The sequence below is a fragment of the Impatiens glandulifera genome, chromosome 2 (genome assembly GCF_907164915.1).
Source record: "Impatiens glandulifera chromosome 2, dImpGla2.1, whole genome shotgun sequence".
In the NCBI taxonomy this organism is placed as follows: domain Eukaryota; kingdom Viridiplantae; phylum Streptophyta; class Magnoliopsida; order Ericales; family Balsaminaceae; genus Impatiens; species Impatiens glandulifera.
This window is the reverse complement of record NC_061863.1, coordinates 62,960,612-62,978,886: the sequence shown is the minus strand read 5'-3', so window position 1 is coordinate 62,978,886 and position 18,275 is coordinate 62,960,612. Positions and strand designations below refer to the sequence as shown.

General features: G+C 34.7%; 2 protein-coding genes across 2 annotated transcripts; both read right to left on the bottom strand.

Moving 5' to 3' along the window:
- Nucleotides 1-10,799: 10,799 nt before the first annotated feature.
- On the bottom strand, nucleotides 10,800-11,758 carry LOC124925949 (plastid division protein PDV1-like). Its single transcript, XM_047466094.1, has 2 exons — nucleotides 11,367-11,758; nucleotides 10,800-11,296 (listed from the first exon to the last, which is right to left on the bottom strand). Exons 1-2 carry the CDS (start codon nucleotides 11,697-11,699, stop codon nucleotides 10,847-10,849), a joined length of 783 nt encoding a protein of 260 aa, XP_047322050.1. The 5' UTR covers nucleotides 11,700-11,758; the 3' UTR covers nucleotides 10,800-10,846.
- Nucleotides 11,759-14,085: 2,327 nt separating this feature from the next.
- Nucleotides 14,086-15,660, bottom strand: LOC124925162 (low affinity inorganic phosphate transporter 4-like). Its single transcript, XM_047465132.1, has one exon. The coding sequence runs from the start codon at nucleotides 15,658-15,660 to the stop codon at nucleotides 14,086-14,088; it is 1,575 nt and encodes a 524-aa protein (XP_047321088.1).
- Between the last annotated feature and the right edge of the window lie 2,615 nt (nucleotides 15,661-18,275).

The following is an 18,275-nucleotide window of genomic DNA, read 5'->3' as shown; positions in this document are numbered from 1 at the left end:
TAATTAAAGTTTTTTTTTTCTAATTAATTAAAGGCAAGTTACATGTAATTGCTTCATAATATACATTCCTTGTACTACATATATGACATAATTATCTTTTCAAATATTATAATTTTTGATGAGAAATAATTATTGTTTTTTACTATAAGCATGCATCTCATGGTCTCAATAACCATTTTGTCACCTTAATTAATTCCTGATAAAGATTATGGAGTTTATCTTAATATCAAACTACTTTCGATGTTTTAATAACATTATGTATTTTGTGCCCGAGTTTGTTCCGGGGAAGGCTGGCACAATTTACTAGAGTCACGCCCCTACATTTTAGTGGGAAAATCGAACTTATGGATTTTGATACGTCTTATAATTTAAAACTATTTTTCTTATATTTTAGGTAGAGAGTTTTTATCCTTATTTTATTATGTATTACAAACTTAATTCTTATTAAAGATTGATAATAAAATAATTAGTTTTTTCTCTAAATATGCTCTCTCTATCTCATGCTATATATAGATTAGGGTTCTTGAGTCAATTTCGTGTTCTTCTGATTGAGATAGAAATAATTCGATTCTCTTAAAGCTCTTAATTTGGACACATTCACCACTCACTCCCTATACATGAACTCATGAAAAACATCATAGGGATGTTTTTGTTGCTTTATTATATTATATGTGGATAATATCTTAATTTATTATGAGAAGATTAATTAATTGTCTTACTAAAGAAGAAATAAAAGGAAAATAATAAACTAAAAGCACGCAGATGTTCTATAGTCTATAGACATGATCATCATCATGGGGCTAATTCTCTAGATCGAGACATTATCATTACAATATTTTATTACTCAAATGTCTCAACTCAGAGGAGCAAGTGTGAGTGTAATTAAAAATAAAACGAATTCAATTCATTTATTTTTAAATTAAATAAAAAATTAATTTAACCCACCGTCAGAATGGTCAAGTGTTTACTAAAATATCACCGAGAGGCTTGCTCTAGATAATATATATTATGTATCTTTTAATTTGAAATGTAAATTAAATATTTATAAGCTGATCATAAATTCCATTTGTTAAAGGGCTAATTTATGTTTTACTTAAAAGAAATGATGATATAATATATATTAATAGTCACGTGAAATGTGTATGGGCCGCTGGCAGCCCAGTAGTGAGGGGGAAAAGAAAACATGAGCAGCAAGTAATGATGAACCACGTCGTATGTTCCCCTTTAATTTGGTCATGCGTAATAGTGGGCTCTGGCCCAGTTAGTAGGGCCCGATTAATGCATCCCGACAACAGGGTTATGCCTTCCATTCCTTCATGGATCTTGTTTGATTCGGAGCTTATTTATTTGACGGACCTACTAGTTTTCCAATAAATACAAAAATGTATTTTGAAATAAAATGGGTAAGGAATTCAAAACAAACAATATATATATTCTGTGTTCTGATCTGACAACAACATAAGAAGAAGAATAATGGAAGTGGAAGCTTTATTTTTATTTTTTATGGGAAGAAGTATAATTAATAATATAAGGCAGAGTTGACCACCTATATTGCTTAATTTAAGATATATATGAAATTATTCGAAATCATGGCTCATCACTACTGCCTTATTTCTCTCAAATTAGTATTTTCATATTATTTATCCTTTGATTTGAAAACCTTCATTTTACCATTCAACTCTCAATGCTTGCTCATTTTTTTCCCATCAAACTTTTTTTTATGACTATTTCTCTCATTAGTAACACCAAAAAGTCTGAAATTTGATATTAATTTAAAAAGGGGAAATTTGATGAAATGACCCTACAAATAAGGCTATTTGCATCCGTGGTCACCAGATAATTGAAATTGATCTGGTGACCACTTAATTTTTTTTGGACGAAATTACCCTTTTCGCGTAACGCGAAGGGACTTCGCGTTTCGCGAAGTGAGACTCTGTGAAAAGTCCAGAATACCCTTACTATATAATAAAATCCGGCCATCTTTTTTCATTTCTTTTCTTCTTCTTCTCTCTCTTCCCTTCCTCTTTTCTCCTCCTTCTCTCTAATCTCGCCGGCGACGGAGTTCAACGGCGGCACTCAATGAGCTCCACGACGAGCACAAGCACTGTAACAATTGGTAAGTTTATGTATTTCAAGTTTATTGTTGTTCATTTATGCATTTTCGAATCACTGCGTTGTTTAGGGTTTCATCTGATGATACTTCCCGTTTCGCGAAGTACTTCCCGTTTCGCTAAGTACTTCCCGTTTCGCTAAGTACTTCCCGTTTCGCTAAGTACTTCCCGTTTCGCGAAGGGTTTCCATTTCACAGTATTAATTATCCCGTTTCCAATTTATCTTGCAGCCGAAGTTTTCGTTTTCTATAATGGAGAGTGGAAAGTTGATGCTAATGGAATATGGTTTTTTGATGCCTCTTCAATCAAAACATTGGATTTACCCCAAAGTACTCGTTATGCTGAATTAATTGATAAACTCCATGAAAGACTTCAAGTGCAGAAATCTACCTATGATTTAGTGCTGCAAGTGAAGTATGATATTCCGAATATCACAAATCCTAAACCCGTTTTTATTGAAGATGATGAGGATCTGAACATATATTTATCACGCTTGATTTTGGGTAGAACTGTGTCACCATTGTTTGTGTCTGTAGTAGAGAAGTCACAATTTACTAAAGAAAAGATACCACTACTTACCTACCCAACTCAAGAAAGTATTCTCCCACAATTTACTCAGAAAATTGTACCAGAAGCTTTACCCTCGGAGGTCTTTGTTGAAAGTAATGAAGCCGGAGATAACTCTTTGCCTCACATCCCACTTACTCAGGACTTGCATGCATCGTTACCTACACCGCATAGTGCGAGAAGAGCATCAACGGGTACACCTACTAGTGCAAGAAGATCATCATTTGGTACACCATGTAGTGCAAGAAGGTCATCATTTGGTACACCATCGACAGACATATCACCGACAGACATATCACCGACAGACATATCACCGACAGATATATCACCGACAGACCCCTCATTTGCGTTGGCGTTAACTACTGAAACTGTATTGGAAGTCGGTGCCTTCTTTGAAAATAAAAAAGAACTACAACTGATGCTATATAAATATGCGATGGCTAATCATTTTGAATTCAAGGTGGAGAAGTCAAGAAAACATCTTTGGTATGTGAAATGTTTGGATGAGAAATGCAAATGGAGATTGCGTGCCGTGAAAGGTAAATTATCTGAGATGTTTGAGATCCGGAAATTCGACCAACAACACTCATGCTCAGTTCTATCTAGGCCAGAGAAAAAAATGCAAACACCAGCATGGGTTATTGGGCAGTGCGTGAAGAGTAAGTATATGGACCATCACCATAATCACTTGCCTAAGAAAATAATTGAAGACATGCAGGCAACTTATGGGGTAAATTTGACTTATAATAAGGCTTGGAGGGCTAGGGAAATGGCATTAGTGGCGGTGCGAGGAACGGTTGAGGATTCATATGAAAAATTACCCTCATACTTATACATGTTGGAGAAGCATAATCCTGGTACCATAACAGACATCCAAACAGACGAGTTCGGGCACTTCAAGTATATGTTCATGTCCCTAGGCCTCTCTATTAGGGGTTTCAAAGCATTTTGTCGTCCCGTATTGTGTGTTGATGCCAGTTTTCTTAAGCACAAGGTGGGAGGTCAACTATTGGTGGCTATTGCATTAGATGCTAATGAACAATTATATCCTGTCGCATTCGGAGTTGTTGATTCAGAGAATAATAACTCTTGGACTTATTTTATGCAAAAATTGAGAGAAGCAATTGGATTAGTTGATGATCTCGTCTTCGTATCCGATAGACACCCAAGCATCGCCAATGCCTTATGTGCTGTTTTTCCAGAAGCATACCACGGTGCGTGCACATATCACATAAAGATGAATATCAACGCGAAATTCAAAACTGATAATTGTCATATGGAGTTTGATATGGCTTCTCGTGCGTACACCGTCCACGAATTCAATCGTTTTTTTGACAAGATAAGGGTTAAAGATAATAGGATTGCTGCCTATTTGGAAGAAATTGGATTTCAAAGATGGAGTAGAGCATTTTTCCCCGGTAAGCGATACAATCAACTAACAAGCAATTATGCTGAGAGTTTTAATAGTCAGAGCAGGGAAGCCAGAAAGTACCCCATTTCCTCAATGGCGGAGTATTTAAGAGTGACAATACAAGGTTGGTTTAATGAGAGAAGAGAAAGAGCGTCCAACCACCGAGAAGTGTTATCTCCAACATATGAAAAGTGGTTACGTGAGGGATTCGAGAAGGCTAGATTCTATACAGTATCATCGCTTAACCGATTCGAGTTTTATGTGCATGACAATCAGTCTCATTTTAAAGTCAATTTGAAAGACATGAACTGCACTTGTAGGGTATTTGAAGTTTCTGGTCTTCCTTGTACTCATGCAATGGCTGCTGCCCGTCACCGCAATTTGGTTTGTTATGACTTTTGTTCAAGGTATTATTCAGCTCACATGTTCAATCTATTTAACCAATTGTTTAATCGTTTTATTTTCCATTCTTACAGATATTACACAACTGAATCTTGGATGAATGCATATGCGGAGACATGTTACCCTGCTGGTGATGAAGACGATTGGGATATTCCCGAAATGATCAAGGAACGAGTATGTCTAAAACCACCCGTGAAGGTTAAGAAAGGGCGTCCACAAACAAAGCGTAGGTCATCTCAAGGTGAGGTACGTAAGGCTCCGAGACGATGCACCTCATGTGGTGGACTAGGACATAATAGGGCCACATGCAAAGCAGTCATGCCTGCTCCATCTACTGCAAAAGCATCATCATCTAAGCATCATGACTCATCTTCTCAACAGCACGAGCCATCATCTCAACAATATGAGCCTTTAGATTGATTGGGATTGGGATAAGTTGTATAAGTGTTTTGGATAAGTTGTATTATGTTTTGGATAATTTGTATTATGTTTTGGATATGTTGTATTATGTTTTGGATAAGTTGTAATCGGATAAGTTGTAATCTGTATGTTGTATCTAGTTTATCTGCTTACTGTAGGAGCACTTAACGCTTCGTTAAGTACTTAACGCTTCGTTAAGTACTTAACGCTTCGTTAAGTACTTAACGCTTCGTTAAGTACTTAACGCTTCGTTAAGTACTTAACGCTTCGTTAAGTACTTAACGCTTCGTTAAGTACTTAACGCTTCGTTAAGCGCTTCGTTAAGTAAAACTGGGTTTAAGTGAGTTTAAGTTAGTTACTTGGTACATTGATTTATATGTTCAATTCTTTGGTTTTTAAAATATCAGACTACCAACAAACCAGACTACATTAAAACTAAAAATATTTTAACATGAAATGTAACTTAAGTTGAAGTTCTACCCAAAAAGTAATACAAGTTCAGAATACATAAGCACAAGTCAAGTTCTATCCAAAAATCAATAAACCATTACAATACAAACTAAGGTTCTGTAATTTGATGAAATAACCGGACCGCCATCTTTTGTCGAAAAAACTCCATTTCATTGGAAGTCACCATTACAGTCCCCAGAAGTACTGAGAAAAGACGTCTGATATTGGAAAATTTTCAGGATCTTGTTTATAGTTCGGGTACTCTCGCCTCATCATATCTGCTAATAAGCAATCCCCTATTGATACTTTACAATGTTTATATGTCTTGGGATATTGCTCAATCCTTTTGCGCAACAAGTGGCACACTGCGTCGATTTCCTACAAAATGCAGCATATATCAAAAACCTTATTCATAAGTTAAAGAATTAATATGAAATGCAAGACTTACAGGATCTTTAAGCCATGTGGACTTTGTTAGAACTCTAACAAACAACTTCTTTCGTGTTTCGCAAGTAAACACAGTCTTTGTCTCATCATTGGTAGCTTCATCTTTCAACCAATTCTGTAATTGAACCAACAACTCATCATCAAATTTTTGAAGGGGATTGATAGTTAATGGATCATTCGTCTTTGGCTGTTTTGACAAAGAAGGGTTGGTGTAGTCTTCATCTTTCTTCTGCTTCCTCACTCTTTTTTTGGGAACTACTCCTTTAGGTGGAGTGTTGTATAATTGGAAGTCATCATCATCGTTCTCATCATTCCCAGCCCTCGAATCCTTCCCATCCTTCCCATCGTTCTCATCCTTCCCATCCGTGGCATCCTTCTCAACCTTGACTTTCTTCTCAACCTTCCCAACCTTGAGTTTAACCTTCCCAACCTTGGCTTTCTTCTCAACCTTCTCAACCTTCTCAACCTTGACCTTATCCTTCTTTTTCTCAATTATTTCTTGCATCATATCGGAGAGCAACATCTCCCCACCATCCACCTTTACATCATTCTCAGTCTCACCACCATCCACCTTCACATCAGTCTCAATCTCCCCACCATCCTCCTTTACATCATTCTCAGTCTCACCACCATCCACCTTCACATCAGTCTCAATCTCCCCACCATCCTCCTTCACATTAACACTCTCAGTTTTATCCTCCACCTTCACACCATCCACCTTCACATCGTCCACCTTCACATCGTTCTCAATCTCCCCACCATCCACCTTCACATTAACACTCTCAGTTTTATCCTCCACCTTCCGATCCGTCATCTCCATCTCATTCGTTATCATCTCCTCCACCTTCCCATCCTGCAAAAATAGAATAACAGTGTGGTCAGCGTTTACTTCCCGAAACATATGACTTCGCTAAGTAAAACTTACTTCAGTTATATCCTCCACCTTCTCACTCTCCTCCTCCACCTTCCCATCCTTCATCTCCATCTCATTCGTCTTCATCTCCTCCACATTCCCTTCCTGCAAAAATAAAACAACAGTGTGGTTAGTTAAGAACAACAAAAGATAATTACTTAACGAAGCGTTAAGTACTTAACGAAGCGTTAAGTACTTAACGAAGCGTTAAGTACTTAACGAAGCGTTAAGTACTTAACGAAGCGTTAAGTACTTAACGAAGCGATAAGTACTTAACGAAGCGATAAGTACTTAACGAAGCGTTAAGTACTTAACGAAGCGTTAAGTACATAACGAAGCGATAAGTATCTTCATCTTACCTTAGTCTTGCCCTTCTTTTCCAATTTGCTCTTCTTCTTCTTCTTCTTCCTCTCCTCCTCCATACTATCTAATTTGACAATTAACGTGGCCATCCTTTGGTTGGATTTGGCTAATAACTGTTCGCACATACTAACAACCAACTTTTTCATATAAGCCTTGTGATTTGTTTGAGTTTCTTCGTAAGCTGTTTTCATCTCTTTGAGCTCCTCCTTCACCTCTTTGATGAGTTCCTCCTTCAGCGCTTTTACCTCCTCTTTCAGCTCTTCACATTTACATCCAACAGAAGATGTTGGAGGTAATCCAGGACTAGTAGCGGATGGAGGGCTAGGAATGTGGGCAGGACTAGATTCATAAGCAAGCTTCCTCTTCAGGTTTACGGCTTCTTTGAGATTAAGCGCAGCCTTTCTCTTCCGGGTGTTTGGTTTGGAAGTAGGTTCTTCATGTTCATCCTCAGGTTCACTTCCCTCCTCTTCATCATCATAATCCTCCTTCACTAACTTCCCTTCTGTAAATCCCTCAAAAAATTCATCAGTTGACTCATCTATTTGTTCAAAGTCCTCACCACTGTATAACCTCTTCTCCATGGAGGACTGTTCCATCTCAGTCAGATCCGTTGTCTCCAGGACAGTCTTTATCTCGATCAAGGTGTTCTTCCTGTTGGAATGATAGACTAACAACCTTGGGCGTAGAGGATCATTAAGCTCATTCTTTCTAGCAAATTTAGGAACAAAACCTTTGATGACCTCATATGTCCACACTTGAAATGCCAGTGCAAACCCATAAATGTTATAAGCAAAAGGAGCATAAGGATCAGTAGTACTCTTCTTCTTCTTCTTATAATATGTGTGACTGAGATGTCTCATGTTCTTGTTCAAACCCTTGAGGGTGGCTCTAAAGGTCACTTTCCCCCAAGGAAATCGGAGGAAACTTTCCTCGTCTTCGACCATGTGGAGGATTTTGGCAAATACCACCCTCCTTGGGTCAAATGAAAATAGGTACAGGCAAATCAAGCATACCAGCCCCATCTTCCAGGCATCTTCCTTATCTCTACATCTCAAAAAAGCAGTCTCCAAGTCTTGCATTACTACACTCGACTTCCCTTTAAAATATTTTACCAACAGAGGTGGACAACCTCGGCATTCTTCTTCGTTCACCTCAGGAAACCTTCCGAAGTTTAGGCCCGTCACCAAGGCGTACTCTTTCATACCAAACACAAGTTCTTGCCCATTGATATTGAAAGTAATCTCCTTGGAGGTTGAGGTTACCCTCCTAAGCAACATGTGATGTACAATAGTTCCTGAGAACTGCAACACTGGGGCAGAGACTATATATCGGAATTGGGTATTGTACACCTTCTCCACAAGATCCATTTCCTCAAACTTCGTTACAATCTTCTTAAGGCAGAGGGCGCTTTTCCAAGAAATCCGTCCAGGGAAATCAGGAACGGTGGTTTCTGCCATCTACAAAAGGAACAACAACAAAAATGTAAGATCATATACATAGACCACATCAAACGTTAAGTACTTAACGAAGCGTTAAGTACTTAACGAAGCGTTAAGTACTTAACGCTTCGTTAAGTACTTAACGAAGCGTTAAGTACTTAGCGAAGCGTTAAGTACTTCGCGAATCCCTAAACCAGAAACAATAACCAACAACCAGAAACAAACATGCAAATATAATGCAATATTCAATAACCAGAAACAAACATTAAACGCTAAACCTAACCAAATAAACTGAAACAGCCAAAACCCTAAAACTAAACATGCAAATATGAAAACCCATAACCAAAAAAAGACATGCAACAACCAAAATAAAACTAACCTGAGATTTATGGGGAATAAATGATAGAGAGGGAGGACACGAGGGGGACGGGAAGATCGGCCTTGTCAATGTGTTCTTCAGTGAGACGGTTGTAGAGAGAGAGGAATCGAGAGGATAGAAGAGGGAAAGAAATGAATGTCCAAATGTTTTATTTTTTAAAATATATGGTAGGGCGCGTGCATATACGCGCGCCTCTTCGTCTTCCTACGCGCGCGTGCCGAAGCGTTAAGTACTTAACGAAGCGTTAAGTACTTAACGAAGCGTTAAGTACTTAACGAAGCGTTAAGTACTTAACGAAGCGTTAAGTACTTAACGCTTCGCTAAGTACATAACGCTTCGCTAAGTACTTAACGCTTCGTTAAGTAACTAGCAGAAACGATATCATCTGCAAATATCATCACAGCCAAAAGAACAAATATGAACATATATGAACAAATATAACCCAATATGAACAAATATGATTCAATATGAACAAATATCACCAAAAAGAACATATTTAGGGTTAGGGTTTCATTAAGAAATACAAATAAGAACATAAATCTGTTATACAAACATAGATTCGGGGATTAGGTTTCTTATCTTGTAGATTTCATTCATAATAGTCGACGTCGCCGGAGTTTACGCCGCCGGCGACAAAATCCGGAGGAAAGAAAGGAGGAGAGAGAAAGAAAATGAGAGAAATGAAAAAATTTGAGTATATATATCAAGACTGTTTCACTTCGCGAAACGCGAACTCCCTTCGCGTTACGCGAAAAGGGTAAAATCGTAAAAAAAAAAATAAGTGGTCATCAGATCAAAAATTATTAAACATTACCACGGATGCAAATAGCCTTATTTGTAGGGTCATTTCATCCAATTTCCCTTTAAAAAGTCTCCAAATTTAAAATAGTTTGTATCAATGTCATTGAAAATCTCTAATGTTTTATGTTTTTTTAACAGAGCAAAAAAGAAAAGCATTGTATTTACTTTGTATCAATCTCTTTCAAATTAATTTATAGATTATAACAATATAGATATTTTATAAATTATAATTTTTTTTTATATATATTTAGATTTTTATTTTATTTTATATAAATATTATGATCCAAATTCACTCACATTGAAGAGAGGTAACTTGTATCTAATCCAAAGAATATATTTTGCCTTGTATATCAATTATGGTGTTACACAATTCTAAGACAATCTCCCAAACCACAAACATTGAGAGTACTTGATTAGAAACACTAATTAATGTGACATTGTGATGTACATAAAATTTATATACCTCAAATATAAAGAGACCACATTATAACTTCAATGAGTGAAATAAACGAATATGATACCTCATTTTGGGCGCAAAAGGGTTCGTATTAACATGTTTATATGACTATTCATTTCATTCAACAACTATAAATAATTTAGATACGAACACAATATAACATAAACAAACATTCTACTATTATTATGATCTCATCAGAATCTAGAAAGAAATTCCGGTCACCATAATCTCTTCGATCCCTTCAATATTTGTCTTTATATTATATAAATCATACTTTCTTTTCACATTCGCATACAATTTGTATGTGCAGACATGATATGCCAAGGGGCAACTCTTGGTTTGGAGGCTTGGACCACTTTATTCTAACACTTGCAACCATCACTCCATTCTTGAACGTCCAAAGGAAAATCAAAAGGGTTTAGGCAAAACCACAAGACAAGAACAGTGCTAGAAACAACAAAATTGAGCTTGACTCAGTTTTTGGTCCTGTTTTGAATTTCAAATTAATCATTCTAAGTTTCTTTCATATGATCATGATGGGTGTTTTCCACAAAGAAACACAGATGGTTTAATCACACAATGGCATTCACTTCCACTTTGATTGAAAATGAAAATGACAAAAACTAGCAAGCAGCTAGCTAGGGAAAGAATGAATTCCTATCATATCATATCATATCATCTATAACTCAACCTCTAGACAACATCACATCCAACTTATTAGATTGTGTAGACATTACTGCTCTCTTGAGGTCTAATACAGTAGTAGTAGTAGAATTCTCACCATTCCCACCAGAACCTTTACGCAGCTGTAGCAATATTGCAACCGCGCTAATTGCAATCAAAGCAGCATTGCCAAACAACCCACCACCAGCCAATTGATCCTTGAGAGATTTATGGGCACCATAGATTGCGTTTTTTACAAGATCCGCAGATCTCATTCCTTTATTATGAGTTTTTCTTGAGTTATCAAACCAAGACTCATCCTTTATAACATTCCCTATAAATTCTTGGGCTTCTTCAATCACTTTGTATTTGTTACCTTTGTGTTCAGACAATCTCATCGCAAGGATAATCCTGCTTTCCTCCAGACGAGCAATCCCTGCATCTCTATCAGCTCTCTGCTGCGTTTGTACACACTGCAAATTGCACAACACGCAGATGTTTCAAAACTAAAATATTTTCAAATATAATAGATCGTCGTCTTACATGGAAGAACTCGAGCTGGTCCTCGAGATTCTCGAGAGCGGTTCGGATGGCATTCAAACTCTTCGCTTCCTGAATGGAGGAATTGTTGTCATCGGACGGCGGGAAATCCTTGACGTAGACGAATCCATAGCGGTGGTGATTGTCTTCCTCGTTGGGCGAGGGCTTCGTCCTGTTGGCGAAGAAGGTTGGAGGAGGAGGAGGAAAAGCATCTAGGGATTTAGCAACGGAGGAGCCGATGGAATTGAGATAGTGAGTTCTAGAAATTGAGTGAATTGCATCGCTGAGCTTGTCGTGTAGGTCCCAGATCTTCTCCATTGCCGCTTCGATCTCCATCGCCTATTTACGTACAGAAGAGAAATAGGCCAGATTTGTGGAGGGAAAAAGCGGAAAATATGGTGAATTCTAGGGTTCGCTCTTTAATTAAAGAAAAATGCCATCTTTTTAACCGGCCTCCATTTTCTTTTAGCTTTCACTTGTCCCATTTCGTAAGTTACCTATATATAACATTTATTTTAGGAAACTTCAAGATTCCCTTAAATTGTGTGCCTAAAAAAATATATGTAATATTTTTTTTTATTTTTGATAAACAATCTATAGTCATCTCATTAAAAAAAATTTTAAATGGAATAAATCGACCTGAATTGTTTGTATAATGCTAGACAAAACCTATAAATAATTTATAAAGACAACCAAAGTAACGTACATCCAAATTACAAGCTAACAAATTATTACAAACACATTTTAAAATTTTATCTCGCATTTGAATTTTTCACTTGAGTAACTACATTATAAGGGATCTTCCCACTTTGGTATATACTCCAAGCTGGCTCACTTGTAGGAATACACCTTCAAGTTCGCATAAGAGAGTCGTTATCAAACACAATGTGATAACACAATGTCTTTCCCAAACTACATCAATACTTTTATTCACACTTGAAAACACTCTAGCATTCATTTCTTTTCAAATGTGATATACAATAGAACCAAATCCACACTTGAACACATTAGAATAGAATCTTATCACTTTTTGCCTTAAGCATAACCACTTCCTTAACATCCCCATTCACTTGGAAAGCTAGTCAATGTCATGAATTTAGCAAAATTCTTCAAAATTCCAAGCTAATTGTGCAACAACCAAAAAAGTGATCAATGGTTTCATCCATATCATTGCAAAGCAAACATTTAGAATCTGGAATTTCCATATACTTCACAATTCTATCATGAGTATTAAACCATCCTCTAAATAGCAACCTGAATTGGTGCCTAGGTATAATCTTGGGAGACCAAACAATATGAAACCAATGAACATAATCACCCGTATTTCGCACTATATCCCAAACTAATCCAATAACAAATTTACCACATTGATTAACTTTCCACACACGAGTATCCATATGCTCATTAAACTGTAAAGTATGCAAATAGTCAAGAATTCTCATACCTTTTAGGATGCGCCCCAAGATTGAGTTCTACTCACCCTCCTTAATGTCTGGAATCTCTTCAAACCATGGGTCATGCCAAAAGAGTGTTCCTCTACCATCTTCAATTCGAATAACAAATAGCTTCTTAGCGCTCTCTTTTAGCTTCAGGATTTTCTTGAACGATCAAGCCATATCCGCTTTGATTTTAGTATTTTACACGTTCAAACACTCTTTTCCTTTTTCATAAATTTGGAATGTATCTGTCGAACCCATAAGGAATCCCGACTTCTTTCAATAGCCCAAAAGTGCCTTAGTGTCATAATCTTATTCCATTCAACACAGTTCCTTAAACCGATTCCTCCTTCCTCCTTAGGCATACACACATCATCCCATTTGACATTTTTTCCACCTCTGGACGAATATCCTATTATTGGGACGAGAAGGAGTATCTTATCCCATTTTCATTTTCTTGAACTAGAAGAATATCTCTATTTTGATTTTCATTCCCTATCTGTCGGGAATGGTACTTCATTACCCAATTAAAGTGTGAATTTATAAATTTTATTAAAAAAAAGTTACAAAAATAGATCGAAAAATAACTAAATAATAAATAACTTTAAAATTAGTAATGTCGATTTTTTTTTTAAAAGAACTAAAAGTATTTATAAGCGTTAAAAACATAAATTTTGTTCTTATCATAGTTAAAGAAAAACATATAGAGTAAATGTAAAAAAATAATAATTAAGAATGGAAGATGATGATAGACAGTAAAAATAATATTTTGCTAGTTCATGATTAAAAGTGATAAGAAAAAATAACTTTGTTAGGTATTAAAAAAGAAGTTTGTGTGAAATAAATTATGTAGTTATTATGATGAATGTAATTACGGTTTCGCGATTGAGTTTTGCAATCTCTCCATAGTTGACCCAAACTTGATTGGGTATCTTTTCCATTATCTATTCTCGCCCCGAACTAGATTATGGGGTGTTCATAATACCAGGTATACTAAGTACCTATTGTTATCTTTAATATATATAATATGTTAAATTCATATTTTAAAAAATATATTAATTATATTGGTTAACAAACTTAATAACATTTTTTTTTATTTGTATAAACTAAGATATATAATAACATATGATTTTTTAAACATGATTATAACACAAAAACATATTTCCCCCCGCAGCAAAGTGACATGATTGTCTTTGCTATACAGGTTTTATTAATACAATTATGAAAACGACCTAATAATACATAATTAAAATTGCATGGACGGACTCGCAATATTAATATTATCATCAGTCCTCAGATTGTCGCGACATTTGCGTTTCATTATGTCCTCCACCGCCGCCGACGCCGCCGTCCTCTCCAGATATCTCCTCCAGCGACCTTCCTTTAGTCTCAGTGACCATAAAAGTGCACGCAAATCCCAACAAGTTTGTAAACGCCAAGAACATCATCGCCCTCTTTATCTTCTTCACATCTCCACTCAAAGTATAACTCTGAACTCCAAACGCCCCAACCATCGCCCCCGCCTTCCCCGAAGCCGCGCTTATGGCGTGACAAGTCGACCTCAGCCGTGTCGGGAATAGTTCAGCCGGAAGCACAAAAGTTGTGCTGTTCGGCCCGAAATTGGCAAAGAAAAATGTCAACCCGTATAGGGTCGCAAATGCCAATTTGTTTTCCTTTAAATATTCATACTTTACCCCCATAATAAACATGAAAACCGACATCATGAAAAAACCCATCAATTGTATGTTGAAACGTCCCATTTTTTCTATGAAAGCGACAGTGAACCAGTACCCGGGGAACGTTCCAAGAAGGGCAACCACGAACATGGCTTTAGACGTTTGGAATACCTCGGTGAGTGCACTAACATGTTCCGGTTTATCGGTTAGACCCATCGCCGGGAAAATGTCTTTTTGTGCTAAATTTTGACTATAGAATGCAATATCTAACAAGAACCAAGTTGTCATTGTACCGATCAAATGGTATCCATGTCTTTTGAAGAATTCATTACTTACAAGTCCATAACTATTAGCCGCCTTAAAATCAGATATCTTATCAGTTTCCGCTTGGATTTCAATATCCAAAACTCGTCCCATATCAACAGCCGCTTGCTTAGCGTTTCCCTCTATCAACGCAGTGTACCGACCAGTTTCCGGCATCTTCATCCGCCAATAAAACGTCAAAATCGCCGGCAAAGAACCCAACATCAACACAATCCTCCACATAAAATCTGCCTCCGGTTCGGTCGAGAAAACATGTTCGTCGACAAATTTAGGACCCGTATGATTCATCAGAAAAAGTTTTGACACTATCATGGAAACCATTCCAGCAAATATGATCCCCATTCCTTGCATAGCGAAAACCGCCGCGATGAATGCTCCCCGGGTCTTCTTGTTGGCATATTCAGACATAATGGTGGCCGATAACGGGTAATCCCCACCGATACCGAACCCTAACCAGAACCTAAAGAAACAGAGTGTAGTAATAACAGAGGACGCCGTCGACCCGAAAGACAAACCAGACCCGATTGCACAAATAACCATCAAAACCAGGGTCACTCCATATACTTTCTTCCTTCCAAGCTTATCCCCGGCCCATCCAAACGCAAGCTGGCCGCAAAGGGTACCCACCAAGGCCACTCCAATAACAGTGTTATTAACAGGAACAGGGAGTTTTCCGGGTTTTCCAGTGGATGGGTCATAATAATAAAGTCGGCCAAGGAGCTTGGAGATTGTTGTAATGCAGAACAGATCGTAGGCATCGGTGAAGAAACCCATACCCGCGATCACAATGGCGGTTACGTGGTACCATTGGGTGCGGGCTGTGTCCAGGGCATTGAGAACCGCAAGATTATCGGAACCCATTTTGTTTTTGTTTGTTGTTGTTTTAGAATTGAGTGTGGTTTGTTGGATGATATGTTTTTATATAGAAACATTACATTGAATCATTTTTGGCGTTTTAAACTATATGTTTAGTTTGGAGTTTGGGATGAAACAATAAATTAATTATGGATATTCTTATCATAACTTTGTGAAGATCAATAATATTCTATTCAAATGCAAGTGAAGAATATACCCATTGAATTATAGCTGTTGTTTATTTTTAAATTCATTCATTGTCTTTTTTCTATCCTATTTTAACTTCTTGTATTTTGTAAAGTAAAATAAAATTACATTTTAGTCCAAATAAATGTAACATAAAGTCACTAACTAGACATTGTTTGAAACAAATAAAGAATCTTTTCATGTTGAACTCGTGTAATAATTTCATATATAGTTGCATGTGTATCATCACTCCCTGTCTAATTTGAGATTGTTTAATCTTGAATTTTGTTAGAAAAAAAATAAAACTTATTTGATGATAAAAATAAATTACTTGAGAGATTATTTAAAAAAAAATATTAAACCATCTGTTTTTATTTAAAATTTAATAAAAATAAAATTAAAGCATTATGATATTTTAGTTAATTATTTAAGAGATTTGATGGTTGAAATAATATTGATATGATAAATAAAAATAACAAAAACAAAATGAACTTAAAAAAAAATGGAGTTTCTTAAGAGCTAGTTGTTATGTATCCTTGTTTCAATTGAGTTCATAATAAGGGAATGATAAAGAAGTTAGAATATTCCATGGAATCATCCGAAATTTGAGAGTGTTTTTAATGACTATACAAACTTCTTCTTCTTAAATTCATTTTATTGAAAATTAAAGACAAAATAAAGTTACAAATATTATATACATCTAATAGAAAGAAAGAGAGAAAGAAAAAGCACGGTGTAAAAACTTTTTGATGATAACTCTTCTAAGATTAAGTTCAGAGTAAATAGTAAAAAATGTTCAATGAAAATGTGTTAAGGTCTTTTATATATATTATTGAATAGAAAAATTAGCACGAATTTGTAAATCATTTTTTATTTATTTAAAAAATTTTAAGTGAAAATTGAATTCATAAATTTTAGTCTCTCGTTAATAAATTATCGGTTTAAAACTAATTAAAAACAAATTAATATAGTATTTACAACTTGATAATTAAGACATTATTTAACCTCAAACTATAATATTTAATTTTTTTAAAGTTTTGTAGACTTTTTAATATTAAAAATTAAAATTTTAATGGAACTCAATTTAATGTAATTTTTCTAATTATCAATTCCACTCTTTTTAATTTGGAAATGTAATTATAATTTTATTTTATTTTTAAGTTTTTTCAAATAAAATAACTTTTTATTTTATCATTTAAAATACGATTAAAATTTTCAATTGATAATTTTTTTTTTAATTTAGGATGTTAAAATATTGAAGACAATGTTTTTTTTTTTATTTAGTAGGTTTTGAACTGGTATATATATTTTTTAATTTAAAAAAATTAAAATGTTGAACCAATATTGTTGAATTTAGGAATTAAAATGTCGAATCAATATTTATTATTAATCTATGAAGAACCAATATTTACTTTAATGAAAATTAAAACTTAAAAAAATTTATTAACACTTCAAATATCACATTTGGTTGTGTGAAACCAATATTTTAATAAAATAGATAATATATATTAAAATTATTTTTATTATATTCTATAAACATAAAAATTAAGATTAAATTACAATTATATAATTTTTCAAACATCAAATTTGAATGGTAATCCAATATTAAATTAAAATTAGAATTCTAATATCAATATTAATTCCAATTTTAATTATTCAAATATACCTCTAGCTAATTAGAGTTATTCTCTAAACTGTTAAAAAAACAATAATAATATAAATTCATGTTTATTCTTAAAATTTATAAAATATTTACCTGATAAAAATAGAGGGTCGTTATTAAGAAAAAAAATCAAATACTTACAAATGTTAAAATTGGATCACAATATAATAAAATGTTAAAATTAAGCCCTAAATAACAATTGACTATTAAAATATAACGATAAACAGTAAAAATATAATTAGAGAAAAATTATAAAAAATTGAAAGAGAAAATCAGTAAAATTATACATACTTCAGAAATAAATCAATTTTTTTGTTTTATTTTTGTTGAGAATTAAACAAATCGAGGAAGCCCTAATCATATTTTCCTACCCTTTGAAAACCTTGTCCAGACAAAAAGAAAATAAATTAATGGAAAATATTTAGTCAAGGGTCGTCGTCATCTCTCCTTTTGTGGTTTTAAAACTCTGAATTTTGTATTCTACACTATGATATATGTAATATAATATATTTATTTCTATGTCGTGGAATTCAATTTTTTGGGGCGTGGAAAAATTGAATATAGACCCCCTTTTTTCACGGTAACAAATATTATAACTTATTTTTAAAGAAGAAATCCAAATTAATATAAGTTCAAACTTTATGAAATTATAATTTTAAATTCTATATGCAAACTTAAATATATTTAATAAAATTCATATAATGATTTGGTTAGTTTCAATGAACAAAATTCATAATTTATTTATATTTTAAATGATACATTTATATTAAAA